The sequence below is a fragment of the Anopheles stephensi genome, chromosome 3 (assembly GCF_013141755.1).
Source record: "Anopheles stephensi strain Indian chromosome 3, UCI_ANSTEP_V1.0, whole genome shotgun sequence".
Classification (NCBI taxonomy): domain Eukaryota; kingdom Metazoa; phylum Arthropoda; class Insecta; order Diptera; family Culicidae; genus Anopheles; species Anopheles stephensi.
This window is the reverse complement of record NC_050203.1, coordinates 62628876-62650398: the sequence shown is the minus strand read 5'-3', so window position 1 is coordinate 62650398 and position 21523 is coordinate 62628876. Positions and strand designations below refer to the sequence as shown.

Genomic DNA, 21523 nt, shown 5'->3' with positions numbered 1-21523 from the left:
AAGCAAGTGCATGTCAAGTGCAGGGTTTGGTAGAGATGCCGGGAGAGCTTCGACATGTTTCCGTTTTGGAGTTACAATTTTTTTATATATTGAAAATTATTTATCGTTATAGACATTGCAGAGCATCTTGAGTAAAATTAATGATTAACCCTGCAAAATGTGAGTAATACAGATCATTGAATGCAATGACCTGCGCTAATCAACAGCCTGATAGCAATGCCCCTGCAGCACTTGTCTGATTCCAAGTCTCCCCTGGCAACCTGGGCAAATCGCTTGATCGGTGGTACGCTGCTCGTTCGATTCGACTCCCGTCCGTTTGCCTGCGCAGTGCCAGGCCGCTAAAATAAATAAATGTATCACGTTTAATTACGAGAGAGGTCGTGCCCCCTAAGCACTTGATCCCGGCCACCGCTCGGCGAGCTCAATTGTCTTCCAAAATGGCCAATTTCGTCAACAAGTTTGCAGCCGCCAAACTGTCCGCCCGATCACATCCTTATACAGCGCGGACAAGTGTAAAACAGCTCGACTCGGTCGGCTACAATTTGTGAACTCGGAACCTGTACATTGTGGACGTGCGCGGGCCCTTCTTGCGATCCGGCCAAAATACGTGACCAAAGCCGGCCGCCCGGCCGAAGTGTGTTTTTCTCGTTCCTTTCTTCGTTTCCAATACCCATCGGTTGCGGTGGAACGGGGTGTTCTCGGGTGGGATGAGGCATTCGATGCCGAAAAAAACGTACCAAGCAAACACTTCACGAGGACAGAGACAGAACTCCTCACTCTACAGAAGCTGCTGTTGCTTTGGAACGCTGTCTTCGGTGCAGAATTTTCGTTGAATGATCTGTGGGAAAAGCCATCATTATTATTGGATGAAAAGCTCATTAACACATTTCAAGTTTTTTTTCTTCTCAGCTCCACACCGCCCCCTTACTCCTATCCGCACCAGCCAAGACACCAGAACTCTCGCGACAAAAGAGGGCTTCTTAAGAGCGTACGCCAAACCGGGGACACCAACCTGGGCTGGGTTTCGTCCCGCGCAGAATACTTAATGCAATATTTTCTGTTGTGTGGGTTTTTTTTCTCTGGTGTATGTGTTCTTCCTGTTTTTTTTCCACACACAAATATCATGTGAGCGTTTTAGGAAAAATGTCCCCCCACCCTTCAAAATGCGTTTCAGGACGACGAATTGAGAAATCCTGTCACGCACCTTAGGCAGAAGAGTTCAGCCACCTTTATAACAGTAAATGGTTTACGGTTTGGTTCATGTGAAAAACTGTAACCTTTCTCTTCATGAATATGCATATGTGCACCCGAAAAGGGTTGGCTTTCATTTTGCACACAGATAAAAACTAGTTTTTCATCGCAAGCGCGGGGATGCAACGGGGTCCGATACGTTGCACTATTTTTGCAGCATTCCGTTTTTAATTGCTGCCCAACTACCCATATTGCGGATGCGGATGCGGAGGGCACCGTTTTGGGGATACATTTGTTGGTGCATGTGACGAAAACGGGGAATGATTTTAAATTTGTTTCTTTATTTATTTGAACGACGATGAGAATAACATTAAAATAGATAGCTTAATGGATAACATATTTGATCGTATTGATCGATCGATCGTATTTGTGATCGTCGTTGAAGCGGCTTTACAGCAATTACCCACCAAATTATAATTCTTTTCACTTTTCCACCTCTTGATGGGATTTACCATTCAGATATAACTTCTTTTTCAATACTGGGATATTAAACAAGGTCATTTAATGGAAGATTTCGATTATAATTGAGATTATTAGTGATTATCATATGGACAGCTTTGTCTCAAACATAAACCGCCAGGTTTTCCATTTTCTTTTTGTCTAGAATATTTTTCATTGTTTGGGCAGTTACTGCAACTCGTTGATTAAAATTGTATGATGATAAGGCCACCATAGGAAGTCATTGGTATGATAAAAACTCGACTATTCAAAATTTCTCTCATTGCTCGTCTGAGTTTTAAATATTATCAACTCTTTTTCCATACAATTACACAAAACCTTTTACGACCGTACATAAATCCATTTTTACTCCACTCTCACACAGATGCAGTACAGATTACTACGTACGCTTATATTATCCAAACCTTTGCTTAAGGACTTCGCACTCTCTTCAAAGTTGCTTGAGCAGCAAAACAGAAAACCTCCTTCTTCGGTGTACTGGCGGTGGAGTACAATTTCATCGTCACTTGCCAGGTGTACCCATCCAATGGAAAGCTGGTGAAAAAGCTTAAATCCAATTCTGCATCCTTAAAGACGTATGTTGCCTACGAGAAATAGTAGAAAAATATTTAAAAAGGATTCCTCGCATGACGATCAAATGAATCGCTATACCGGCTGTATTGGACATTTCACTGTTGGATGGATGCTTCGCACAAACGGTGACCAGAAGGAGTTGGTGTCGGATAGGAAGGAACAAATTTTTGGAACTTGCAACGCATTGTAACGCTGACAATTTTGCAAATCGAGCGTACAACGATAGGCTATCAGCGTGATCTGCGTAATTCAATTCAATTAAGGCATAGATCGGAACACGGTACAAGTATGCATTCATTTACCTCCAGCGGCGGTCTAATCTGTTGCAACACGGAAAAGTTCCCATAAAAATGTACCACGTTGTTGCTCGAAGAGAAGTTGGCCGGAACGGTAAATTTGATCAAAAACGAATCGGTTTTATTGGTTTGACACGTTTTCGCTTTCTCTATCACTAGCTCCTTACTTCTCTATAATGGAACAACGGTAAGGATGCTTGTAAGCGCCGTGCTAGGGTAGTTATAGTTGATAGTAATGCTTACTCTTCCTACTGCGTTGGCGACTGGAGTAGAAATTAGGAAAGCAACAGCTAGCATATAATACACGCTAACAGAACGCATGTTGATCAGCAGGGTCTCTGAATGAAACTGAACAAAAATTGGCTACAGCGTTACTAGTTATTCGATGGAATTGTAATCAGCGATCCACAACAGGTACGATACCATCTTCAGCAATTTGGTAATTTTTTCTCTCACGGTAATGCTTTTAATTAAATGTCACGCATCATTACTATCTGTATGATTTGTGACGATTCAAAATAGCCAACCGTGTAACCGTGTTTTTCATGAAAAGCACAAACATTTGCGTGGGACTTTAAATCTATTAAAGCTATTGGCTATGAATGCCTTTAGTGGGATTAATTTGAACGAACGAGTGGTAGTGGCCGCTTGAAAATGGAAGGCCACAAGGGCCACATTGACCAAGAAGTCTTAGAGCCGTAACTATGAAGAAACCTGGTGATCGTAGAGTGATCGTCGTGCAAAGAATCTTGTCTAATAAAAGACTTTTAAGTCAAAGGGAATTAGATCACAGTACTAACTTCCTCGTTTTGGGCTTTTTGTGCAAAATGCTTCAAAAAAAAAGTTATCAAGTCGTTGGCAGTGCCAATCTTATATGCCTTCTTTTGTATTGTTTTAAAACTTCATAGTATTTTTTCACTTTCATAAAATATAAGTATAGTCACGTGTTTCATTTTCTTCTTTTAGTTATATACAACCTCGAGCATTCTCTAAGCTAGGCCTGCGATATTTGGCTTCCTTGGCGTAGATGAACCCATATCTGGAAATTCAGTGATGCGTATAGACGGCCCCAGTTCACTCGGCCATACCGTGTGAAGACCGGTGCACATCTCTTTTAGCCCCTGTTATTTATTGGATGTGAAACGAATTATTTTACTTTTAGTTTTAAATATACGAAAAGGAACTTCTCATTTGATAAGTCGTTTAAGTTTCGTTGAAAACACAAATTTATTTATAACAGGTTCAATTACAAAGATTACCGAAAATTTAGAAAAAATCATATTTTCATTGCTTGAAGTAATAAAAGCATTTTATAAAGAAACATCAGTAAATGAAACAAATTCCTACATTTCACCTGTTTTATTACCCTCATGCTCAGTAAACTGCAACATTTAACAAACATTTTTGTTTAACTGCCTTTCGTCAAGGTTTACGAAGTAGCTTCCGTCGATGATGGAGGATGCTCCAGCACCGTATCAATAATGCCCAGCGTTTGCGCCTCTTCCGGACTTAGGAAAGTGTCACGCTCCATTTTCGAATACAGCACATCCACCGACGTTTTGGTGTGCTTTCCATAAATCTCCGTCAGTTGTTTTTTCAACTTGAGGATCTCTTCCGCCTGTATCTGGATGTCAGTCGCTTGTCCCTGTGCACCGCCGGACGGTTGGTGGATCATGATGCGTGCGTTTGGCAGTGAGTGGCGCATCCCCGGGGCACCGGCGGCCAACAGTAGCGAGCCCATGGAGCATGCCTGACCAACGCACCAGGTAGCTACGGGAGGCTTTACGTACTGCATCGTATCGTAGATTGCCAAGCCGGCCGTAACACTTCCACCGGGAGAATTGATGTACATGTGAATAGGTTTCGTTCCATTTTCCGATTGCAGAAACAAAAGCTGTGCTACTATCAACGAGCTCAAATCGTCGTGAATGGGGCCCATCAGGCAGATGATACGCTCTTTCAGTAGGCGAGAAAATATATCATACGCCCGTTCGCCTCTTCCGGTTTGTTCCACGACGATAGGCACAAGATTCAGGAATGATTTGTTGGTCGTATGCAGATTGCGCTGAAAAAAGGGTAAACGACGCGTCTCAATTTACGGAAAAAACATTTTAATCCAAATCACGGATACTTACTACGGTCGATAAAAGCGGCATAAACGATTTTATTCTATTCATTGTGGATGTTCTTACGATAATAAACACTGACGAGGTAGCAATGATACAAGATGTAAACAAAATTTCGTAATCATGCTCAACATGGCCGACATGACGGTGGTCGCGGATTGTCAAACGCAGCTGTCAGATTGGTTTGGTGTGATCCAACCTCGCGTTTGCGCATTCATTGTGACAGAAGATCGGTGGTGGCAGCGTGTTTTTCTCTGGCGATTGTTGAACGTGAAATATATTGTGCTTTTTGTAGTGAAACTGCAGTACCTGGTGCATAAGTTACCTCCTATCCAATGGTGTTGTTTGCACAGTGAAACAGTGCACGATGATTCAATACGAACAGCCCAACATCACCGACACAGAGGTACGACGAATGCTGATGCATCTGCATTCCGCCTAGTGACGGTGCCACCCTCCTCTTCCATTTGTCTAATTATGGTCATGTTTTGTGCCGTGTTTACTTCCCTTCTTGCAGGCGAAAGATCATGAAGAGTTTCTCGATCGCATCAAGAAAACGCTCTACTACGGTTCGTCCAAGGTGCGATGTACCAAAATCAGCCGACCGCTGGCGGACTACGCCGCAGATGTGTTTTCCGAAACGCATCGCGGCCATTCCCTCAGTCGCTTGAACTTTGCGACTGTGGGCAATCTATCCGTGACGCCATGCTCACTCATTCTGGCTATGATCTATCTCGATCGACTGAACGCCACCGACCCGACCTTTGTTCGCCGCATTACACCGTCGGAATTATTTATAGTATCAATGGTAAGTGCAATAGTTCCGTAGTTTCTTTGCGAATGAATTGATAACGAGTCTTTCGCTTCACTTCGAACGACCACCACTCTGTGAATGTGTGTTGGCTTGCTTTTGCGTTGTGGAACGCTTCACGCTTCACTACTCGTAAAGAAAGTCGCTAATTTCTCTCTTCCGATGCTTAACTTTCGCTTGCCGGACTTTCGTGTGCTACGGTCCCTGCTCGTTTTCTACATAGTTTGTTTATTGTGTTTTGCATTTGCTTTTCACATTTTAGATGGTCTCCACAAAATTCTACTGCGGCTACGATGAGGACGTCTATCTAAGTGCCTGGGCTGAGTATGGAAATATGACTCCGGATCAAATGAAAGCTTTGGAGCTGGAATTCCTGGACGCAATGGTAAATGGCACGAACAATGCATCTCTGTTTCGATGCTTCATTAATGCGCGCCGTTTTGTATATATTCGTTTCAGAATTGGAATGCGTACGTGTCTAAGCGCGATTTCTTTGAAAAATTGAAATCGGTTGAAAAGGTTCTTGCCAAACGGCAAGGCCTTACCCGCGGCTGGTTGACGTATACCGAGCTTATCAACTTTCTACCTTCATTTGCAATGGCCAAACAGCTAATACATTACAGCACAGTGCTCGCGGTAAGCTACACGGCCAGCGTAATGACCATTGCCGGAGCCTTTCTGCTAGCTAGTAATCTACATCTCCCGGGCAACTTGCTGTATCGAGGATCGACCAATCTCGAAGCCAGCGGTAACGTTTCTAGCCGCTGTAACCTTACCCAAAAAACCCCACTAGACAGCCTGCTCGATAGTTCTGCTGACGACACAAACACTATGGAAGACTGCATCACCGATGGTGGCACCCTTGCCGCCGCATCACAGCTAAATGCAACCCTCAAAGACTGCGAAACTGCTTTTGCTTTCGGACAGCAACGGCAGCCGATCGATCGAAATTTGCACAGTACAAACCAACCACCGGAAGCGTCAGTTTTCTCGCCCTTCCGTTACCGCAACATACGCTTCATTTTCGACCCGGCCGGTGGTAGTAACGTTGTTCAGCAGATAGATTTTATTCATTCCGAGCACGAGATTAATGAGTCGGAGCGAGACGCGACCGTCGAATCCAATGACACACTGATGGACCTGAACAGTGCCGGAGCCCACAACTGTTCGTACGATTGCTTCATTCCACTGATCGGCAACAGCAAATGGTGTGTGGAAGGTGAGGAGCACGAGCATAACGACGGGATATTTAAGCATTACAAGAAGACGTACGATATTTTCAGTTCTTTATTGAAATTTTTGTAACGAGCCTCACACTTACCCACAGTAGCTAGACTAACACAAAGCCAATGGTTTAGCGGTGTTGCTCAGCAACTTTCAATTTTTGGTTTGCGTACGCTCACAACGGAGATACGTTGTCTAGCGAAAATAGCAACATGTTGCTGCACTACGCCATTAGACCATAGGCTAACCCACATACTTAACTGATATTGTTTCGTTAAAAGAAACTTAAAATCAGTCAATGGGAAAATGCTGTACGAGCTGGCGCCAATTCAACCATCGGAAACAAAATTAATCGAAAAATCTTTTGTACCTTTTCATTCGATTCATTCCCGACTTATACAATACAATTAACATTATTTCAAGCGAATCTAATAATTATATACACTAATAATTATTTCTTTTTTACATTGAATTCGCATAAACGAATCAGTTCTTTACTGCTTTTTAATTTAATCTGTTGAAAGCTTTTTGCAATAAACTTGATTATTCAAATTTAGACATTTGAACGGTGTGAATTTCTATTCCGAAAATTATAACACAGCAGGGATAGCCGGCAATAAGGGTGGCGAGAGTCCGAGACGAAAATCAACCACTGACCCGTAACTCACCATGCGGCACATATCTGAGCAGAAGCTCCATTCTAGGCAGCTCTTCGTAGGTATTAAGGGCTGCATAGTCACTTACCAGGACTACCAGGGAGTAGAGAATATTTAAGTCCTACCACTTCTGAAGCAAGAAGGTCTAGGGCGCTTTCGAGAGGAAGATGAGGAGCAACCACTGCAATGCCGAGGTTTGTGAGGTGTAAGATGTGTAGCAAAAAATAGACTCCTCAGGATACGATGGACCGGTCATGTCATAAGAATGGCGCCGGACGATCTCTCCCATTAAGTCTCTTTAGACAGAAGAGGCGTCGTCTGCCTTAGTCGAGATGGAGTGTTGATATTGATGTGTCCGCCAGAATTTGGCTGTCTTCCATTCCATTTTCAATAATAAAATATTCGGATATACAGATCTATCCTAAAACCTAGCCAATAGCCAAACCCAACACAGCTGCGCGTAAGATGAGATAGAGAATTAATGTTTATTTGGTACACATTTGTTTCAATATTTGCTATTTCTATTGCTGTTCGTCATTGCATCGTTTATCGATTTGTATTGTGAGTTTGTTTGTATGTGCGGGGTCAAGTGATGGTACACGAGCCCCTTACCATGAATACTAACTACTACCGTACGCGGAACTGTTTATCTTCTTTTTTTTAATTTGAGCATCATTATTTCCTCATTTGAGTGTGTCAAAATGCGCTGTCCGTGATTTTGCTAACTGGAAGAACTACAAAGCATTTCACAAGCATCATCCCACCGGTCGGGATTTGAATCTGGCATCGTATTTAGAGAACATACCGTTTCCTAATCTCCCGTGATCCATGGCAAACGTTTGCCGGGGACAAACAACATGTCAATTGTTTTCCCGCTAATAGCTACATAATGTGTTTTTTTTTTCTTTAATATACTGTTACTACTGAAATGCGCATTGTGCTAGTTTTGCTTTTGCTATAGTTGCTTATTAACCGTACGCGGTCGCGTACCTATATACTTAATCGACCGTATTGAGTTAAGTTGAAAGACGACGTAGGACAGTGCTATCCAGGTGTTTGATTGCTAGAAAATTGACCCTTTTTAATGTGAATGTGAAAATGGTTTTTCTCCCGCGCGGCTTAAACGTTCGTTTTTTTCTGACACCGTCGGAAGCCAGATGGAAGAGCTTTAGACAAAATAGTTCAATATCGTTTTGCAACCAATCCGGGCGATTGTTTCAATTCCACGCTCTGCTGATTTCGAGTTTTAAATTGTACGGTAAATGTGTAAGGCCAGGGTAGGTTTCGAGTAATAGAGTAATAGAGTCAGTTTAGAATATTATTGTGCTTTATCATGGAGGGATTTATGCTACGCGCACGGCTACCTTTTTTACCAATTTGTCCGCGCTCAATGTGGGAATGTGGAAGAACTTGGTTCAGGATGGGGGATGTTCGTAAAGTGCATCGTCATTAGTGACGGGGGGCTAAAACTATGAACGACTCCCGATGTTGTCACACCCCACATAAAAGGTTTAGCCAATTCAACGGCACTACTACCACCCAATAATAAAACTCGAAAGAGAAACATTCATACCTGCAACTCATTCGCTCAGAAACATCAGCAGTTTTCGCTCGCTATCAGCGCACACAAACGGGTAAGAACATACTTAGCTCCAAAGTAATGAGGTATCTCTTCCGTAATATCATAACGCCTGCGACCCGCGGCTTACCCGGCCAAAAACAACTAGAAGGAAGAAGGGGTAAAGCCGTTCGCTTATGCCACCGTACACGATTACATCTGTTTGACTACTTTTACACGTTCGAGAAATTGGTCTCTGATTTGCAGAAAAGCTGTTGCCAATGTATTGTTATTTAACCCTAATCTAATCAAATGTTCCTGCATATTTTGTTTCTCAATGGACCCAATTACTACAACATGCTACTCTAGTGACATTCATAATTTTTTTTAGGTATTTGCACCATTTTTTGTTTCGATTCCATATTCAAAGGTTCGTCAAATTTGTCGATTCTATGGGGGATGTCGTCCAGGACGGGGAGTAGCATTATCTTACGGCACAAAAACACAACATTTGTCTAGCATATTTTAGTAGCTGATTTTCAAGATGATGCTATCGTAAAAGTAGTTGGTGTCGTGTCGTCGAATTCTTAATTCGTGTAAGTTTAACTTGCCTTTTAAGTTTAACCAAAGCAGTGAAACTCATGGCAGCCCGTTGTGCTAGCATACTCTCTATCTCTCTCTCTGGTGTGTTTTCCCTCCCGAAGCGATAACACATTAATAGGTGGACTAGTTTTACTAGTCACGTTTCGTTCTAGAAGGTAACAATTAAAGCAAACGTAATTATTAACATATTTTGTGCACTAGAGATAGTTTGAAACATACGCAACAAGCAAACGCTCCTGATCTATGTTTTGTGTTCTGCACCGTAACGCAGCTAGCTTTGCATCCGTTAGCATACATTCCTACCACGATAGCGTTGCGTATTGAGGATTGTTAATAAATAGTAGCAGTAACAGTAGCACCAATAGCGGTGAATCAATAACTAGCAGTACGAATTCGACAACGGCCGGTCAACTCATCACGAGGAAATGAAACAACACAGCTCATACATAGGCATATCCACCGCCGAATACGCTGTTAGCACGATGGGTTGGGCCGTGAATCGAAAAGCGATGATCGACGATAATACATATTTACATAGTCGTATCCAGCTCCTAGCTGCTTGTCGTGAACTCGTGCACGTGCGTTTAGTCGATGTGCTTCGCTGGGACGCCTGCATCTGTATCGTGCTTTCGCATTGTTTGCCAGTGTACGCAGCAGTAATTCGAATTTGCTACAGTCGTTTTCGATCAATCAACGTAAAATATTAACCGCGTCGAAGTGGGATCTGTCTAATTTAAATTTCGGATTTCGTTACTCTGTCGGCAGATGATAGGTGTTTCGCTCCATGTGGGGGACTTCATCTGTAAATTGACCTAAACCACATCATAGCCGCGCGTTATGCTGGAAGAACAGTATACAGCGGCAACAGCCTGGTGTGTGTGTGTGTGTGTGCACGCCGGCTTTTACAATCAAGTGGAGGCCTACTCCACGGCAACAGTATCTACCACCGTGCTCGCCGCTGCTTCCTTATCTTTGTCTTTGCCCTTTTCCTTTTCCTTATCCTTATCCTCTTTCATGAATAATAGAGGGCACATTCCCAGCAGGCAACCGATCGTAATACCCAGCACTCGTCCCTGGAGATCCGGCATTGCGTGCGAGTTTTTGAGAAAAAGAATAGAGGAAACAAAAAAACACAGCGAAATGTTAAAAATGAAATCGTGCACTAAGTAAACGAAGGTAGAGGTTTTGTTACACCTTAACGCGCCAGACTGGCAAATGTCTGATCAGTGTGCGACCCAAAAAAAAAACATTGTATGGTAAGCAAAATTGGAAATAAATTTGAAATTGTAATCCCCGGATCTGGGTGAGCGCAAAATATTTCAGGCAATAAATTATTCTATCGACGAGCAACGGCTCGTCCATCATACAGCGAAGAAAAGGGAGGACTCTTACCAAATTGGCCGCTCTTCTGCTGGTTTTCATCTCCAGCTGAATCGGTGACAGCTTCGGAGGCTTAACGCCGCTCATTTCGGCAAGCTTCTCCACGTAAAAGGCAGACCCGATGCCTATTACGTCGCTGATAGTATTCCCTAGCGCTGCCGCCGCCATCGTCGATATGCACATAAATAATCCGAGGGTATGCTCAATGTAGTCACCCTGAAAAAAAAGAATCGGTCATTGAATAATAGTTGTAGCATCGGGGGTTAGCAAACGATTGAAAAGTAAACTAAATTCAAGTAAAACTAACTTTAAAAATGTCTTATGCTTACCGCAATAATCATAGTGAAGTTGTCGAGGAAACCAAATCCAATGAAAGGAAGGGCATTCACCAATCCGACTGTAATTGTAAATAAAGAGATTGAATTGAAAGACTTATGTACCACAAAACCATTTTAATAAAATTTCGGCTATCGTAAACTATCACCTATTGGGCATATTAAAAACGCTCGAATTTCCCTAACAGCTGCTTATGTTAAAACTTTTCATAACTAGTGTGCAAACTTCACCAAAACTCTTCCAGGTGCACGTCGTTTATCATCATAAGAATTGCAAATGCCGGTATGCATTAAATCAATTAATGAACAACTAATTTGCATACCAGCATCACAACCTAACACCCCATTCTCGCCTACACACAAATCACCTTCCAAGGTGCGGTAATGTACGTCATTAAAACTTTAAACACCTTACAACTCAACGGTTCGCACAGGTCACATTTCAACAAGGCCCAGGCAAAGGGAAGCTAAAAAGAATAGCACGGCAAAATTATGCTCCGAGCATATCTCATTAGCAAAGGACAACGAAAATCTCCACTTCTAACGAGTTTATTTCTTAAAGTTCATTCGCTTGCTTCTGGGAAATCGGGATTGGTTGTCCTTTGATTGGGTTGGTTCAATGTTGCTTTCGGGTTGAGCTCGAACAATTTAATGGATAATATTAAACTTGCCGAATGATTAAAAACCAGAAACAGATTTTCACGAATTCTCTCTAAATCACTCGGATTTTGTGCATCCTACCGATGTGCCCTGAAAAATGACCATTTTCTAACTCGTGTTTGTTATGAAGGTTCAGAATAATGCGTAGTTATCAATTGATATGAATCGGCTAAGATCAACGCACTAGAGAAATTATGAAGATGCTTTACTGTCCACGGATTAAAGCTGCTTAGAAATTTGCAACGAGTTTATAGAAAGATTAAACAGACCAAATGAGAACTGCTTTCACGGCCACCCAACAGTTTTGTAAGACCCCTCAAAGACAACATAAGTTAATGAGAAAAACTGAGGCCGTTGAGCCCAGTAGCTTTATCGTGGTCAAACTTTAATGGTCTCATGCCATCCTTCTAAATTGTGAAGAGTAAGTTGGGCAAACAGGGTATTGTTATACAAAACTCGCCAAAGATAAAAAGTCTGATAAAAGCCTCCGTCGATCGAAAAGATTCTCAAGTGACCTGAGCATCGTCCAACGCAGACATTTTTGAACAAACCCCTATCAGAGGACATTATCTGATTCTTCTGTAGCCAAGGCAAATAAGCAACTTATCATCAAGCCAGTCAGAAACAGTAGAGAAAATGGGACCATTTATTTTTATGCCAACGCTGGTTAGGATCCTCTTACTGACAGCCATTTGCTGGATTAGATGCCGAAAGACTGCCCGCGAAAATGTGATAAAATTTAACCAGAAGGATTCTTGAATGTAAAATTTGAACAAAATTGAATCCATTACTATCAGCTGTTAGTATTTCTTTTAATGCTTACGCTACTCAAAGCATACATGTAATAAATTTAAACGATACTATCACTAAACATTTCAACCAAACTCCCCTTTTCATTCGCAAATTTTCATCGACCTTGAGCAGTAACGTCCATCACAAAGATGTTTAAATATTATTCTTCGCCCGGAAATTGCCTCCCCTGCGGCACAGAACGTGTACGCCAAAGAATCTGGATGGGTCCCCATCGGGTTGACTGATTTCCGGCTAATGCAGCTTGGGATTCGTACCGTCCAGTTTAGTACCAGTAGTACAAGTTAGCAAACAGCACCAACCGGGACCTCATCTTAAATTCCTCACTGTCAGGGCAGATATTTGACGTGGTTGTATGGGTGGCGTTATTTTTTCGTTTCGACCTTATGCCCTTAACAGTATTATGTTACCAGAATGGGACTGGTTTCCGGGCGAAAAAGAAACTTTAACCTTTTGAACGCGTTTCGGTGTAACCCTTTTCTGTCCTAAGGGTACACCGAATACAATTCACAAGCATAAACACATCCTAAATCAATCCTAAAACTGTTAGCTATGTGGTTAGAACTGTTGCTTGGTGGGAACACGCAACACAGCCCAAGTTATTTCGAGCAATGCTACTACCAAACCATCGTTGAGCTTAAAGCCCACAGTAATGAGGAGAATTGTGTTAAGCTTTAAGACGCTAAAATGTTGCAGACTTACAAGAAGGAACAAACAAAAAAACACTCAAGCAACTAAAAGTCCGCTGCCGTTAACTTTTGCACACATCTCCCCCACATTACCGGACTCGGGATTTTACTTTCAATCAAAGCTTCAATTAGTACATAATTCAGTTACTTCTCAATCAAGCCAACAAGCCCGTTCTATCCGTTGCAACGTTATCTCCCACAAAGTCCCACGCCATGCCGGCCGTTTCGGTTAACGAATGGTGCTTCAATACACTCGCCAGGGGAGTATTCATCAAGTAGCTGCCACAGCCATACTCTCGCATGGCGAAACTCACACCTTGTGCGAATCAACAATTCTTTCTGATGATGACTACGGTGAAACCTATGCTCCCGTGCTTTTCGCTCAGTCTCACACCGCCTTTTTTTCCGCCCACTTGCCGCCTCGAGTGGAAAGCGTTTTCAGCGTCTATGCCAAGTGTGCCGGATACACGCAGAGGCAAAATTTATCAACGCCATAGAATGTGTGCACAAAATACACACACACACACACACACACAAACACACCCGTGCACACAGGTGTAAGTGAAAAGGTTTTCCTGCTGGTCGACAAATGGTGCACCGACAGCGTGACAGTGCGACCTTAAATTGGTACGGACAAACTACTACTAGAGAGACGGGCGGGGAGGGATTGCCGAGCTCGGCTGGTACTATCTGTTGAAAAGGATAAACTTAGCAGCTTGCACACAAATGGCACGAAGTGTTCTTTTGTCTCACACGGCCACTATTTGAAAGGACTTAAGCCGTAAGCCTGGGTGCTTTGTTTAGTTTTATTAAACCTAACAACCTTCCCCAGAATGGTATTAACTCGCTAAAATTTATGCTTGAATTTAACAGTGAACTGGAATCTTGTTATAATTGTTTCACATATTTCAATCTCCGCGACATTGGTAGATAGATTATTGTTCAAATTCCTTTTAAGCGTGTCTTTCGCACCAGCCTTTTCATCGAATCAAAATCTCAAGCTTTTCTTCTTTCTTTCTCAGGCTGTCAAGCAATCCATTCACAAAACGGAAAACAGATGCCATGGACAGTTATTCTCGTGACACAATAGCATGTTTGTGTACGGAGCAATAAAAGGAATGTTGAAGGAACGGTAATTGCTCCGTATACTCTTGTGCTTGCAAACTGTACGAAGCGTGACACTTTAAGGAAATGTGTCCGCAAGTTATGAGATTAAAAGGAAAAAGTTTATCGATAAATAGCAGCTGATACCGTTACCAATTGTGGCTGGCGTTGAATTTTAAATCGTTTTTCTTTTCCCTTTTTTTTTACACAGTTGCGTGTACGATGAAAAACACCATGCGCCTCCATTAGCTGTGGCAGTTGGTGATTGGGCAAGAAAAATCAGTAAATAAAAAATTACAAAAATCGCTACTTACGTTTCATGAGGTCCGATGTGGCTGGTACTGGTACTGTTTCGGCTGCGTGTAGTAGGCATAAGAAGGTATCGATTAATATTTAACACAAAATAAAATCAAACAAACAATTGCACACAACAAGAGCGGAACGGTTTCGGACCCATCCGCACCGGCACCGGGGGTTCATATTAACTACATATTTTCTAAACAATCTAAAGATGGGATGAAGCAATGCACGTTTTATTGCGAAATATCGTACAACAGGCAGAGCAAAAATGGAAAAAATGGTAAAGAGCGGCAAGTGCCTCAGCAAAGAGAGAGAGAGAGAGAGAGAGAGAGAGAGAGAAAGAGAGACAACAGCCCAAAATTAAATTCGTTTCATGCATAATTTAACATCAAAAGCGGCGGCGGAGCCCGGCTCTGCTTACCATTAGAGTAGCGTACATTGCAAAAAAGGCACGAAATTAAATCATTCGAAACCAGACATTGGGTTGTTTTCTGCCATGTTTGCAATGCTTTGGTCGATGTTGTACATAGTGTACTTTTTTTTGAATCTCTAGTCACGTTTCTGCGGGTTAGATTGTTTCATGCACATAAGGATGTGAGTGGTAGTAGTAGTAGTGTTAGCTAGAATACACACTTAACATTATCAGCATTTTTTTATTCTCCTTCTACGATTTATTCTATTGGAATGCAACACGGTACGTGTCATGCCAATTTATGAAGCAATCTTCCATCGATTGGTACGAAATTACATTCTATCACGGAAGCGACCACATGCTTTGTCTAGTTAGGTGTTCTTTATTAAGAGAAGCAAAACAAAAACAAAAAAACGGAAAAAACAATCATACGCATCGATAAACAGGAAGTCATGCAATCAATAGATAATAGCAAAGCACAGGCACAGAAAGCCAATCCACTACACGTTGCCTGTTTCAATTTTCACCATCCACCAATAGTGTCAGCTTTCCAGCGTGGGTTGAGCATTGTCCCTTTGTCCTACTTCAATCAATGTTTCATCAGTAGTAGCAGTAGTAGTAGTTGCTGAGTTACTGCTAATGCGTTCCCTGATAACGTATGGGGCTCACGTAGCCCGGACAACACTTTCGCATTCCTCGATTCGATGATTAATGCAAGATTGGTTGATTGGTATAATAAGGGTTACTGATCCTACGGTAAGATAAACAGGGTTTCCTTTCCAGGGGCCTATGCAAAGGCCCTCCCCAAACCGTCCGGGTCCCAAATCAGGACCAACATTATTTTACCTGGCTGCGTTTGATGTACACTTAAACCCAACAAGATTAATTGATGCAAACCCCCCGAAAACATGGACTTTTCCATGGGGATTTAATTTCTTTTTTTCGGTTCAATCTCTACTCATCCTACACTCCGTTCGAGGTGTGCTGAATCATGCTAAAATAATATCATAAATCATGCATACTGGGGAAAGAAATAATGAAAGCTCTCGAAAGCAAACCCAGGTACCCTTTCGTCTATCTTACTTCTCAGCTGTACTGCTCAGTTGCTCCACAGGTTTCAGTTACTATTACACTACATGTACCTACGTGTTACAAGTATTTCGCTATTAAGCTAGGATTTGCACACACACACACACACACACACCTTGCTTCTGCATTACATAGAATGCAAATGTAATCGGTGTAGTTTGAGCAACCACACTTTGACGCCCGGGATCGATGTTAGGCGCAACGAAAACAGTCAATATAATGCAAAATCAATATTTACACAGCAAGCACGAATCTCATACAAACGGGGCGGAGGAAGGGGGGGGGGGGACGAAACGAGGTGGGTTGCAAACATGAAATTAGCTCCGGGTACTGTGGCACCTACGTGGAGCGTAGGGTGTCCAATTTTTGCCAACGTATCCCAACGAACCTACCCATACATTAACTCTACCTCATTCACATTCACACACATGTAGCACGCGCGCAGTGTACATACGACGGGAACCTACCGAAAAACGGCTTTATTTATGTACCACTTCCATACCAATTGACTTAATTTCGCGTCTAGGCATATAGAGGAGAGAATTTAAGAAAAAAAGGAAAGAAAGACAAACTTCTGACTACATAGTACAAAGTTCTCTGGTAAGCAAGTTGAAGTTTTTTTTGTTGCTAATTTATGAAAAAAAGGTAGCAGCATGTCCACTCTAACCGTACCATGCGGTATCTTAAAACAATAAAATTTAAGTACAACATTTATTTTAAGTTGCGCTTGATAACCGAATGTGTTTCTTTTTTGTGGTACGTTTAGGGTTTAAGCAGTATGGATTTAAAATTTCCAAATTCCAAAAATTATCTTAAAAAAAAACTATTGAAGTTTGGGGTATCCCGGAGCATTTAACTCTCTTTTTTTAATAGTTTTGAATTTGTACTATATCGTCCTATGTATATAGATAGATATAATAGTCACAGTTTTTTAACGGACTTACAAACACAACTATTAATCTTTTCAATGCTCTTCCTCCATCTTGCCAAAACATGTTTGCGCAATCGTCAAATACGGTGCTTCGGATTCAAAAATATCCTTCATCCGGATCGGTACGAATCCAGAAATTATTTAATGACCTTGAACACTCTCAGGTACAAAATATGGAAAAATATCAATTGCCAATGGGGGGAAAAAAGACCAAACTACTCCGGGATATCCTGCATGTAAAGATAGAAAAATTTCCTCAAAACAGTTAACCAAGCGCGGCATTCAGCATATTGAAAATATTCGTTTTGCATCTGTCTGTCGCTTTATGTTTGATGAACTTATTGATTCAACGTGTAACTTAATGTTTAACAGTTATCATTAACTCGGATGCCACGCATGAATACGCCTCCTAATTCGCTCTACGCAAACTAAATGTCATTTATCAAAATGCAATTTCCTGAAAGCATTAACTAATGCACGATGGGTTAGCAAAGGTTAGTAAGCGGAACGGAAAATGGGCAAAAGTTATGAATGAAGCACTCGTCTAGCCGTCCTACACTTCCTACACACCCCCCCTACAGCTTCCCACCGCAAAAACCCAAACCCCAACCGTTTTGTTCGCTTTTGCAGAAATTCTAAATATAACGTAACGTAACAAAAACCGTAAACACTAAAAACCACAAACCAATAGAAAAGTAACATACACAAAGCATACCGAACTTTTTTTGCAGCCAATCTTCCGGCACCGCGCAGTAGGAACCGGTAGGATCTACATCTCCCAGGGCAGGCTTTAGTTTTGCTGGACGACCGAATCTACTTCGCCAAACGGTTGCTGCCAACTGCCCTATGTTGTAGGGGTAGGATTTTGAATATAGTAACAGCCATTTCTCATACCGCCGTCGTTACGAAGCATCGCTTTATTAGTAGTACTCGGGGACCAGGCAACTAATGATGGTCAGGGGACGTCGACTATACCACAACGCACAACACCAAATGCCACCTTGGCAAAGGATAATGTGTGCTAACCTAGCGTGATCGAAACATTACACCTGCTTCGGTAGGACGATCTTGTAATGTCGTGCGTTCTCATCGCTCTAGCAATTAACTCTAACGGCAGGGTATTGCCGTCTAGTGTATTATAAGTTATGAATGAACGAATCGAATGGACTGAAATAGAATTTGCCATTTGCCAGCGCTTTACGCTGGGCATTATAATCGAGAGGAAGGTTGTAGTAAATGTTATGGCTCAAAGTGGAGCAGAGGAATCAACACGGCCCAAAAACGGTCAGTTGTAATTGCGTGTCCTAATTTGTACTACTTGTACAGTTACGAAACAATCAATAAGCTTTAACGCATTTTTTTTCTAAAATAAAATAGTAAATAGGTATTCTAATGCATCTTACGAACCTGGTACGGGACAAAAAAAAAGCTAGCTATATAAGCAACATATGACCTATTTATTTACATACTTGGCACACGTAATGCTCTGTTTTGCAATGTTTCAAAAAACTCGCATTGCATAACCCACAGGGAAACGTATGTGGTGTGCCCATGTTCATAAATCACCTGACCGTAATGTATAACCAGCGGGATAACACCATATCAACGTTCGTTCAACACGTCAAAAACGCATATATTGTACAGCTAAACTCAAAAGCAAAAATAAAACTAAGGAACAATACGAACGATTACCACCTATCGATAACATCTAAATTAAAATCACATCAATCGCTTAGATGATAGAGTAAGAGTAGAGTAGAGAAGGCGATAGAGTGTGCGGATAGAGCGTCAGCTTATGTAGAGATAGATCCTACTACGAGAAGAAGATAACATTCGCCGAGATAACGAGAAGGGTGGCAACGTGCAACAACTGCCGCAGAGACAATTACTGTCCTGATTGTACAAATGTTGATAAGAGCGTGTGTGGTAAATCGTGTGAAGAAGTACTTTTGAGGGAGGGATACTAGGCACTAGACGTGTTTGGGGCTGTGTGGTTCTTTGTTTTTCGTATCATTTTTGCAGGTACAGTGTACAGACGGGTTAGTTGACATTGAACGGGGGACAAAAACGGGAGATTGGGAATCATCTTCCTCAAGATTGATTACATCATGTACGGGTCGTGCCGAACGGGCACAAGGGTACAGGTGAAGAATGGTCCTATTTTAAATCAATTTTGCACTACTGAATCCTTGGTGGTATTGACGCATGGACGATTTGGCTAGGAATCGCTCTTCCGCTATGGCTGGATCCATTCTTCGCTGTCCGCGTAATGTAATCGATGCTAGTGTAAGAAGAGCGCAGCGCATGAATTTGGAAGAAAAGCCAGAACTTGTTGCTCGTTGGAGGGATAAGCGCTGTTCTAGCGCGAGCGATAGCACATCGATAAAGCAGCATGGTATCCATTGCTGCCTCGACCGCCGAATGTACAACAATTGAATTTCTGTTTACATTTCATTTCTACACGACCCGTGAAGCGTAAAATCCGTTCTATTTTTGCTTGGCTTCGCGAGCAATTGGACCACCCGGCCTACGAGCAGGCAAATTCTGGCTTCCACTTCCTGCCAGCGCCGCACCATTGGTGCAGCGCGCTTTCTCTAGCGCTTTTTTCGCGTGTGGTGGAAAAGGAGAGGAGCGGGACACATCGAGATTTGGAAAAAAAACAAAACTAAAAGGATAAAGTGCTTCTACGCGCTGCACTCAACAGAGCTCAAGTGTTAAATTTCACCTTCAAACTTTGCCTTCACTTTGTTGGACTCGAATTGCTTCAGCGTGTTCATAAGCAATTCTCTTTCATCTTCGTTTAACCTGTACACCAGATCGTGCAGCTGTTCCCGGGTAAGGGTTGAGGCTGCCTGCGTGTAGGACCGCACCGAGCAACCGTCCCGTTCCGCGAAGAAGCTGACCGTGGCCGTCGCACGGTTGTATCCATTTCTGCCACCGGATCGCGCTAGCTGCGGACGGTGTTGGGCGACCGTGCTGTAGGGCGAAGTGCACGCCTCCCACCCCCCACCTATCCGGTGACTAATCCGTGGCATCCGAGGTGTAGCACATTTCGCACACTGTGACATCATACTGGCTACGCGCACCAAACACGACACGTTCGCACACATCGGTACCGTTGTAACGCTTTTCTTTGCGCTTTTCGCTGTTTGGAACGGACTTGTCCGGAAGCACACGGTGCACGACGACGGGAAGGAAATTTGGTTCACTGTTCGCCGCAAACACGCTCTTATCAGCACACACGAATTATGCTCTGCTGCCTGCAAGATACACCTCCGCGCGAAGAGATGACGGATTTTGGGGGAAAAAATCGGCTCACTTTGGCGTCTCACTCGGAAAATGGCACAACCGATTTCTGTGTTGCTTCTGTTTCGATTTCCCTCCAGAAGCACCACGGTACGGAGAGAGAAAATTCGTCGACTTTCCCGAGATCACTCTTATCGGCCCGAAAACGCTGCGGAGTCTGAACGTGTGTGCAGGAACAACAACAAATGACAAAACAAGAAACAAATAGGGCTCAACGCAGGCAGAACCGTCGGGTTGGGCCATCTGGGTGCCGTTTGACAGTTCGTAGCAATCGAAGCAGGCTGTCGGTTATTGAGGGTTAATGGGATGTGTTTATAGGTAGTTTGCGATATTTGTTGTGATAGAAATTCCATTCTGGTGTATTTTTAATATTAAAAGCAAAGTTCTGCTTGGAAATACGTCTACGAACTTTCGTTTCGACCGAACAAGTAATTTCTAATTTGTATCATTTTGCAATCCGGCAGTGAATGATGACGGATTTGTGAGACTTTTCTTCCCATAGTTTCAGAGCTACATCGAGATAGATAGAGCGGCAATCTGCACGCGCAGCAAGGAGTGCAAATGCGACAGGCGATTACATGTGGGTTCTGAAAAGCAACATTCTTATTTAAAAAGTAAGTAAATTAGTAAATTAAATTTTAAAGTTTTGTTTTTTGTGAAAACTGAGGAAAGCGAGAAGAAATTATTAAAGATTATGGTAATAAAGAGGCAGTGCTCAAGTTTGCTCACGAGCATCAAAATCGAGTCGCATCAAGACCGTCCTCCTGATGTTTACCCTTAGCTGGATAGACGCTCGTTCGGGGAGATATCAACTCGAGACACGATTCGACTCCCTGTCCTGCTGTGTGGAAGACCGTCTCAGTCTCGGGCAAATTATTCAGCTTAAAGTAACATTAAGACAAGGAAGCAACAAATGACACCCCAAAGCCTTTCGAAGTTTCTTGTGTACT

The 21523-nt window shown here is 42.5% G+C and overlaps 4 protein-coding genes across 5 annotated transcripts; 1 reads left to right on the top strand and 3 right to left on the bottom strand.

Moving 5' to 3' along the window:
• Positions 1-1869: 1869 nt before the first annotated feature.
• Positions 1870-3671, bottom strand: LOC118510593. The gene is made up of 4 exons (XM_036052595.1): positions 2823-3671; positions 2586-2750; positions 2362-2523; positions 1870-2294 (listed from the first exon to the last, which is right to left on the bottom strand). The coding sequence occupies exons 1-4, from the start codon at positions 2898-2900 to the stop codon at positions 2121-2123; spliced, it is 579 nt and encodes a 192-aa protein (XP_035908488.1). The 5' UTR covers positions 2901-3671; the 3' UTR covers positions 1870-2120.
• Positions 3672-3787: 116 nt separating this feature from the next.
• Positions 3788-4865, bottom strand: LOC118510592 (ATP-dependent Clp protease proteolytic subunit, mitochondrial). Its single transcript, XM_036052594.1, has 2 exons — positions 4715-4865; positions 3788-4644 (listed from the first exon to the last, which is right to left on the bottom strand). The coding sequence occupies exons 1-2, from the start codon at positions 4754-4756 to the stop codon at positions 4009-4011; spliced, it is 678 nt and encodes a 225-aa protein (XP_035908487.1). The 5' UTR covers positions 4757-4865; the 3' UTR covers positions 3788-4008.
• Positions 4866-4891: 26 nt separating this feature from the next.
• On the top strand, positions 4892-7292 carry LOC118510590 (protein CNPPD1). Its single transcript, XM_036052591.1, has 4 exons — positions 4892-5111; positions 5223-5513; positions 5779-5901; positions 5976-7292. Exons 1-4 carry the CDS (start codon positions 5073-5075, stop codon positions 6819-6821), a joined length of 1299 nt encoding a protein of 432 aa, XP_035908484.1. The 5' UTR covers positions 4892-5072; the 3' UTR covers positions 6822-7292.
• Positions 7293-7857: 565 nt separating this feature from the next.
• On the bottom strand, positions 7858-20778 carry LOC118510591 (transmembrane protein 65). Of its 2 annotated transcripts, XM_036052592.1 has the most exons (6): positions 19993-20777; positions 17983-18111; positions 14850-14891; positions 11267-11334; positions 10950-11153; positions 7858-10630 (listed from the first exon to the last, which is right to left on the bottom strand). In XM_036052592.1, the coding sequence occupies exons 1-6, from the start codon at positions 20375-20377 to the stop codon at positions 10478-10480; spliced, it is 981 nt and encodes a 326-aa protein (XP_035908485.1). In that variant the 5' UTR covers positions 20378-20777; the 3' UTR covers positions 7858-10477. The 2 variants fall into 2 exon arrangements, with proteins under 2 accessions (XP_035908485.1, XP_035908486.1); XM_036052593.1 differs by lacking the exon at positions 17983-18111 and having other exon boundaries at positions 9319-10630; positions 19993-20778.
• Positions 20779-21523: the final 745 nt, after the last annotated feature.